Here is a 9,032-nt window from a genome sequence, read left to right on the forward strand (position 1 = left end):
GCACACGTCTCATACCTATAGATAATGCAATTAACCATTCATATAAAATATTCATTATTTACCAAACCATCACATGACTATCTTGCCACATGCTTTTCATAATTAATCAGCATTCACTTATCCGTCGGCCCTCTTGGATAACCTTCATCCTCAATTTCCACTTCTTCGTGTTCAACATTATCTTCAAAGTCCTCATTTTGAAGTGAATTACTAAGATCACCACACTTTCTTATCACAAATGCAGTTGGTCGCACACGGTCCACCTTTGAAGATCCTCCTCTAGTTCTCACCATGTTCCCATGCCTTTCAAAAATGAAATCAAATATGAATGAAAAAAAAAGACAATCAAAGTTCAGGATCTACATATTCGAAACACTTATGGATTTATGTATCCATAATGGCTACGGATATTCATATATAGGACATATACGAATTTCCATACCTGAAACCCTTTTTCTAACATTCTTCTCTGTGGCTAACGTCATCTGGGACACCTCCAGATTTCTCCATCCAAAGACTAACACATACTAAATTACAAATCAAACAACGTTATCCAGAAGCCGACAATTTTCATGAAAATGAAACTCACCTTTCTTCTCCGATTACCACTCTGCCTTTTCCGATGACCACCATTGCTGAAGAACTCCAGTCAAACACCACAACACTCGCCCTTCATCATTGAGACTTGCCCATCATCGTGGACCACCAAAACCGTCGTGAAAATGTTGCTGGAATGGGTTCTTCGTGGCTGCATCTCATAATCCTAAGTGCTTATTTTAAATCACTAAGCTCAAAGGTGTAAAAGCCTATTTACCTATTGGGTGCATGTCAGTATTGATCTGGGTGCAGGAAGAATTAGCTAGGGATGACAATACGGGTTGACCCGTCTCGCATAGGTTCGCATCGTGTTTGACCCGCAAAATGCGGGTTGGGTTGGCTCGTCCCGCTCAAAGGATGCAAACTCATTTCACTAGTCTGTCTCCCATCAGAGGTAGCCCGCGGGCTTGCATGTCAACCCGCATAAGTAAAATATTTTCTTAAAAGAAAATTCATTTATAAAAATAAAATTATTTCTCCTACTGAAAAATTAAAATTTTATCCATGTTTCAATTCATTCAATTAAGATAAAAATATGAATTCAAGTTTAAGGGTTGTTAGAAAGCTTGATTAAAAACAATTAAAGTTTTTTTTTGCATTTATTGTTCCTTTATATGTATGTAAATGTATCAAAGTATCTTATCAAATTATTGCTACAAAGTATTTAATGAAGATGACTAATTTTTTAAAGAGTATCTTATTGAAATCTCTTCTTTAAATTATTTTTTATTAACAAATTTTAAATAGAAGACTTTACTTAAAACTAAATCTGTTGTCACTCTTAATATTAACTCATTTAGATGATTAAAATAAAACATTTTAGTTTAGTACATTGAATTCAATTTTTTAAAAATAAAATAAAGGTCACACTGTAATATAGTGAGTGAGTGTGATATGATTTTTTTTTTGCATAAAAAATAAAATTATTATTTTATTTTAGTACATAGAATTAGCGCAACAATTATTAAAAGACTCTTAAAAAACACAATAAAAAATATTTATTTAGTATTCCTGAAAATATAACAGAAAAAAAAACTCTACTAAATAGGAAAGTTTGGAGAATTGAGGAAGAGTCACCGTGTGAGACTAAGTCTAACATAAGTAAACTAAAAAACATAAATATATTAAAATATTACTTTCATTTTATTTCCTAAATATTTTGCGGATATCATTCATAGTTTATAAACTGGGATGACAATAAAAACTAAAAATGCGACATAAGACTGCTGGTTATGCAGAGTGGGGTAGCGGACTGCGGGTTGACCTGCATTGCCATCCTTAAAATTAGTGCAAAAATGATTAAAAGACTCTTAAAAAAGACAATAAAGAACATTTATTTAGTATTCCTGAAATATAACTGAAAAAAACTCCACTAAATAGGAAAGTTGGAAGGCTTGAGGAAGAGTTGTGAGACTAAGTCTAACATAAGTAAACAAAAAAAAAAGCATATTACTTTCATTTTTGTTTCCTAAATATTTTGTAGATATCATTCATAGTTTCTAAACTAGGATGACAATAAAAGCCGAAAATGTGACATAAGATTGTTGGTTATGCGGAACGGGATAGTAGACTACGGACTGACCCACATTGTCATCCTTAAAATGATTAAAAGACTCTTAAAAAAAATAAAGTATATTTATTTAGTATTCCTGAAAATATAACAGAAAAAAAAATACTAAATAAGAAAGTTGGAAGGTTTGAGAAAGAGTCATTATGCGAGACTAAGTCTAACATAAATAAACTAAAAAAACATAAATATATTAAAATATTACTTTCAATTTTGTTTCCTAAATATTTTGCGGATATCATTCATAGTTTCTAAATTGGGATGACAATAAAAACTGAAAATACGACATAGAATTGCTAATTATACAAAGTGAGATAGCATACTATGGACTGACCCGCATTTCCATACTTAAAATTAATGTAAAAATTATTAAAAGATTCTTACAAAAACAATAAAAAATATTTATTTAAAATAATAAAGAATATTTATTTAAAATAATAAAGAATATTTATTTAGTATTCTTGATAATATAAAAAAAACTCCTCTAAATAAAAAAATTGAAAGACTTGAAAAAGACAGACTAAATCTAACGTAAGTAAAAAAAATATAAATATATTAAAATAGTACGTTTACAAAATATTTTACAGATATTATTAATAGATTCTAAATCGGGATGAGAATAAAAACTGAAAATACCATATATAGAACTGAAAATCTATAGAGTTGTTCCTGTAATAAAGAAAACTTTTATTCATTTTTAAATTTGAATCATGATGAGATCCTTTGAAAAGTATTATTTTCAGATACAATCAAATCAACGTAATAATGAAAGAAATCGTACTGATAAATATTTTCTCAAAGTTAGTAATAGTATCTAATTGGAGATCACAATAAAAACAATTTAATGCAGATGACAATCATGTAGAAATTAGTACAACTTTTTCTATAATCCAACAAATTTTTATCCATTTTTAAAGACTAATTGTAACTGTAATAGAAATAATTGATTATAACTAAGGCAGACATAATGACAGTTAGGATCTTGCTCCCCCAATTTTGTAATTGCTTCACACAGCGTCAATTGAAGTTGACTGGGCTTGATTTGGGTCATTAAAGCCCGTCACCATCCAAATCCGAATCAGCAGAGGACCCAGTTGGACAAGCACATGGGACCCATCTGTTAAACCACGTGTCGACAAACATTTCCGTTGGTCCATCCAACAAATAAAACAAACTAAAAAGAAAACGCCACGTCACGTAACTCCAATCCTGCCCGCACCTCCAAGCTCTGACTCGTGCCGCCAAAATAATCAACGCGCAAAACGAGCCCCCCACTATATCCTTATGGTGGTGAATCCCACATGAGAATATCGGTCTATATATAAATATCCGAACCCCATTCTAAGCAAAATGATTATGCGAGAGTGTTACAGTGAGAGGACTCTTTGACTCGAGAACAAACAAACACCGTTTGGTTCTCTCTTTTCTCGCGTGTCGAAAGGTAATCGTAACCGAACTCACTCTGCTTCACTTCTTCACGCATTTACCCCAATCTCCAATTCCTTAATTTTAGGGTTTCACCTTCGATTTCACCATTTCTCACTTCATCTCATCTGATCATCTTTATTTTTCTTCTGATACCAGTGTTTTTGTTTTTTGGCCAGAAACAGGATCGTGCACTTTCCGCAATGCGATCACCGAATGAGATGAAAAAGAAACGAAAAGAAAGCGAGGCCAGCGAGCGATCGAACTTGCTGGAGGTTTCGAAGTCGCATTACTCGCTAGAGCATGGTCCGAGGTTTAACAAACGGTGCAGGGAAGACTGCGTGGCCACGGTTCCCACTCGCAGCGCGTCGTCACTTTTGACCGCGTCACGGGGACTGAAGCGGAAGATAGGGTGCATTGACGAGGCCACGCGGATGGGAAGGAGCGTGAGGATCGAGAACGATTACCTGACAGGGAAGAGCACGATCGGTCAGGGGAAGTTCGGGTCGGTGACAGTTTGCCGCGCACGTGCGGGGGGCGTGGATTACGCGTGCAAGACGCTGAAGAAGGGGGAGGAGACGGTGCACCGCGAGGTGGAGATAATGCAGCACGTGTCGGGTCACCCTGGGGTTGTAACTCTGAAAGCTGTGTATGAGGATGCGGAGTGTTGGCACCTTGTGATGGAATTGTGCTCCGGGGGTAGATTGGTTGATAGGATGAGGGAGGGGCCGTGTTCGGAACACATGGCGGCTGGGATACTGAAGGAGTTAATGATGGTTGTTAAGTATTGTCATGATATGGGCGTGGTGCATAGGGATATTAAGCCCGAGAATGTTCTGATTACTGGAACTGGGATGATTAAGCTTGCTGATTTTGGTCTCGCCGTCCGAATTTGTGAGGGTAAGTTGATATGTGAAAGATGCTGTTTGGATGATCCTTTTGGTTAGACTAGGTTCGATCATGGTCTTAGGATTTGAGCTTCAGTCATTATCTTAAGTTGTGATTATGGTATTGTGATAGTTGGCATCGCAGGATAATGTCGCCGCAACCGTGATTGCGGCTTTATCCTGATCTTGAAATTATGGGAAATTGGGCTGAGATGAGGCTGAGACTGTGGCTTTGGTTGTAGATTAGAGTTTTGTTAGAAATGTGGTTGTCGTAGATTGCAATTTCCTTTCAATCCTCCACATTGTTGGAAATTAGTCTTGGTTAGGGGTTTCATGGTGATCATTTACTAGTAAATGAACAAACGCGGCCACTTTTGCGGTTGCTGATTGCAATTTTTTTGCGATCCTTGACATTGCTTAAAATTGGGAGCAACTGCCATCGCAACTGCCATCGCAACTGTTGTTGCAATCTTAGATTGTGGTTTCATCGATATCCTTAACATTGTAGTGAATAAGGGACAAATGCGGTTGCAATTGTAGTGGCTTTTTGTGCTCCTTCAAAATTTTGAGCAACGGCCACTGCAATTGTGATTGCAAGCTTATATTGCGGATTCATCGCAATCTTTCACTTTGTAGTAAATGTCGGACAAATTGGGGCGGAATGGTGGCAATGACGTAAAAAGACTTAAGATTGCTTTATGTTGTGGCCTACTAAAAGTGAGGTGAGGATTGTCTTTCTTTATATACACTATTTTGATAATCTCACTAGTTCATGTGAGATCACTGGTTCAATATTTTTATAAAGTGTTTGCAACCTGCAATTGCAGTAGCATGAGCTGAATTTGTTATATAGGATCGTGATAAAAACCGTAGCTGTGACTGTGACTGCTATTTAAAATGTTGTGTTGAAATTAATTGAAAATAGTTAATGTTGTCTTAACTTGTTTCATAAGGATGTTTGGTGTGAGCTCTTTCAAACACTTGCCCAAACCTAGTAAAAAATTCTAGGTGTGTATGCAAGTGTTTTTGACTATGTGATGAAAGTGTGAAGAATTTCTAATGAGATTTTAACTGAAACAGTGTTTGTTGGACGTGTGTTTAAACACAACGTCATTGATACCTTGACTCATTGTTTGAAAATTTGTATTGCAGGTCAGAATTTGACAGGTGTTGCTGGGAGCCCTGCATATGTTGCACCGGAAGTGTTGTTGGGTAGATATTCTGAGAAGGTGGATATATGGAGTTCTGGGGTGCTCCTGCATGCTTTGTTGGTTGGTTTTCTTCCATTTAAAGGCGATTCACAAGAGGCACTTTTTGAGGACATAAAAAATGTCAAACTAGATTTCCAAACGGGGGTGTGGGAATCGATATCTAAACCTGCTCGAGATCTTGTTGGGAGAATGTTGACAAGAGATGTTTCAGCAAGGATAACAGCTGATGAAGTACTGAGTAAGTTTATGATAGATATATGATTGAGAGTTTGCCTGCTTTATCTTTTTCCTTCGATGATGAACACACCAAAGATTTTATTCAATTTGATTTTTGTTATTTTTGTCTTGAAATAATTAACATAGATTGTATTTCCTGGTTTTGTTGAAACTATCACTAATGAGAGTGCTTACCTTGTTTTGACAAGCTGTGCGGGTCCCTTGAGATATATATACATTTTGTAAATGCTTGCGAGTGGGTCTGTGTTTTTTTTTCTTGTTTGGGATAACAATGAGAATCTACCAGCTCTACATAATTTTGTCGTTTTTATTACATAGTGCCTTATTTGTGGATAAAGTCTCTTTTCCCCAATTGCTTTTACTTTTAATAACAAAAAATTAAAGCAGTACTTTTATTGACTGTTGTATTGGTTCAGTCTTCCGCACTCGTTGTGTGTATGTTAAATTAACACTCGGTGGTTGATTTTCAGGTCATCCATGGATATTGTTCTATACAGCGCAAACATTGAAGATGCTGCCCGTTAAATCAAAATTGAAACCCCAAAATGCAGCTATTTGCCACAAGTGTGTTACTGCACCTGAATCTGGGTTTGGAGGATACAGGATGATGGATAATTGTTCCCTAAATGGTTCGAGCACGTTTTCATCCTCAGAAAGTTGTAATTCAGAATATCATGATGACTGTGCGTGGATTGATGCACTTGCCACTGCTGTTTCACATGTGACGATATCCGAAGCTAAGAGGACCAAGTTGTGGGGTCCCACTGGTCCAATTGATCCACAAGGTTCATCTAACTTGAAGACTAACCTCTGTAAAGCATTCTGACCTACTGACAGAATGACACCGACCGCAAGCACCACAATATCGACTGCTTTAAAATCTAATTACATTAATCTTTTGTTCTTTTGTCCATATAACCTTGAGTGAACTCAGTTGTACAGAACTCGTATATACAATGTTAATGTGTGGCTGCATGATTTTGCTCTTGCAGTAGAAGGGTTTATGTTATGAATTCACTTATTTAGTGAATACTTCAAAATTGTTTCTCCAGGAAGTTTAAATCAGAACCTATTGTTAATCTGCTTGTATTCCAATAAATTTTACTTAGTACTTTACATTTTAAGGTGTAACCTTCATTTTAAAGAAGGATAGAATTTAATTGAATTACTTCATCTGAGAAAAAAATATCTGGTATAACTTGATAACTGCACTCTTCCCATGATGAACATTCTGTGAAACTTGACACGGGATGCATAAGGGACCATTAAAAATAGTAACATATTTGGACATAGTGAATAGGTGGAGTTATTACTCCATATTTGGCAGGTTTCTATTTTTCTCTCCATTTGGGGGTCCTCATAAGCAATAATGAGAAAGAGGGAAAGGACTAAGGGAAAACAGGAAAACCAGTGAAATGTTAAAAGAAAAAGATAAATTTAAATTTAAAGACAATAATCTAAGGTTATTTTTTCTTGATTTAAATTAGTTTCATGATTCTTATGATTGATTACTTAATATTAAATATTTTGATTTAATTTGTTTAGTATTTTTTAGGAACTTAAATTAAAATTTTATAATTTATTAAGTTTTTAATTTTATAAAAATTTGGATACTCAAACAAAAGTAATCATATATTTAGATGTGAAATTTATTTAAATTTTTTTTTCAATCTTTGAGAAAGCTGGTTGAGCATAAAAAGGTTTGTGCAAAGAATACTTGTGCAACATGATTCCTATACATTTTCATTAGTAGAAATCTTGATCATTGTCAAATTTGAATTAGTCTGGGGTTGTGAGTTTAATCAATATAAGAGGAACGTTACGAACATTATTTACCACTCTTTTTATTATACTGTATTACTGATTAAATTTTATTGAAAATTATAAATCGGAGAGATACTCATTCAATAAGAGATATGACAAAGTTTGTAACTTCTAGTAAGTTTTATCAAATAATAGAGAATATGTCAAGAAAATAATAATTTTCAATTACGTTTTTTCTTCCCATACTTTTATTTCTACTAATACTTCAACTAATACTTCAGGTGTTACATATACGAGAAAACGTTTTGGTCACATAAAGAATTTTATTATAGTACTTCTTTAACAGAATGAATGAATGATACCTTTTCTATGAAAATTTGATTACCAATTTTATTGAAACAAAAACAAATACAACTTATAAAAATTTGATTTCAAATTTTATGGAAATAAAAATAAATATTAATTATGATTTTTTTATTTAAAATAACAAACCCAAAAACTTTTCAATTTATGTGTGAAGAAATACAAGACAAGTTATACATAAAATATGAAATTTCAATATAAGCGTTAAATTTCAAAGAAAAATAAATCTTAATATTCATTAATTTTATATATATATATATATATATATATATATTGGATTTTCTATTTTTACATGAATAAAAATAATGTCTTAGAACGAATGATCAATATATAAAGATAAATTACAATATAAGTCTACCAATAATATATTGAGATATTGACTAATTGATATAAAAAAAGTTGGCAGATAAGGATACAAACAAACTCATTTTACTAGCCTTTATAATCTTTTAGCATTATAGAAATATTGCTATTTTTTTGTTGTCTATTTTGTCTCACTTAAAAATTACATTAAATTTCTTTATATAAACAATCCTACATTATATTTATGCTGCTCTTATCAAAAGTTCACTTGCCATTATTTAGACAAAGACACATACACTATGTAATTGTAAATTTCCATGTTTCTCGACATTTCTTTGGATTATAATAATTCTTTTATAGTACATATATTACTTTTAAATTGATATTTCTTTTAGACATAAAAATTATCTTCGAGAAATCAGCCATAAAGTCTTAACAAGTCTCACATCAATATAATTTCTGGAAGATCAAATCCCACCATTACATTCTTGGCCTCTCGAGTTTTACCCATCATGAATAACAAATGTCCATAAGAAAATGTTAATTTGAATACTTAAAAGACAAAAAGTAACATTTTTCTTGAATATTCTATTGTCGATTTCAGAAGACTTCTCATTTTTAAGAAGTGTCCCTTTTCTACCCTCAATTAATTATCTCATTCTTGAAGTGACATTTAAT

The 9,032-nt window shown here is 33.5% G+C and overlaps 1 protein-coding gene across 3 annotated transcripts; it reads left to right on the plus strand.

Annotated features, from left to right (window-relative positions):
* The first annotated feature begins 3,490 nt into the window (after positions 1–3,490).
* LOC137826192 (serine/threonine-protein kinase PEPKR2) lies at positions 3,491–7,003 on the plus strand. Of its 3 annotated transcripts, none has more exons than XM_068632077.2 (4): positions 3,491–3,605; positions 3,769–4,489; positions 5,629–5,925; positions 6,395–7,003. In XM_068632077.2, the coding sequence occupies exons 2-4, from the start codon at positions 3,793–3,795 to the stop codon at positions 6,748–6,750; spliced, it is 1,350 nt and encodes a 449-aa protein (XP_068488178.1). In that variant the 5' UTR covers positions 3,491–3,605; positions 3,769–3,792; the 3' UTR covers positions 6,751–7,003. The 3 variants fall into 3 exon arrangements, with proteins under 3 accessions (XP_068488178.1, XP_068488181.1, XP_068488180.1); XM_068632080.2 differs by having other exon boundaries at positions 3,517–3,605; positions 3,749–4,489; XM_068632079.2 differs by having other exon boundaries at positions 3,523–3,605; positions 3,775–4,489.
* Positions 7,004–9,032: the final 2,029 nt, after the last annotated feature.

The sequence above is a fragment of the Phaseolus vulgaris genome, chromosome 8 (genome assembly GCF_051622355.1).
Source record: "Phaseolus vulgaris cultivar YP4 chromosome 8, ASM5162235v1, whole genome shotgun sequence".
Classification (NCBI taxonomy): Eukaryota; Viridiplantae; Streptophyta; class Magnoliopsida; order Fabales; family Fabaceae; genus Phaseolus; species Phaseolus vulgaris.

Coding starts and splice junctions, on each gene's coding strand:
- LOC137826192 (XM_068632077.2), top strand. CDS start 3,793: ATGCGATCACCGAATGAGATGAAAAAGAAACGAAAAGAAAGCGAGGCC. Junction 4,490..5,628: donor CGCCGTCCGAATTTGTGAGG/GTAAGTTGATAT, acceptor TTTGTATTGCAG/GTCAGAATTTGACAGGTGTT. Junction 5,926..6,394: donor AACAGCTGATGAAGTACTGA/GTAAGTTTATGA, acceptor GTTGATTTTCAG/GTCATCCATGGATATTGTTC.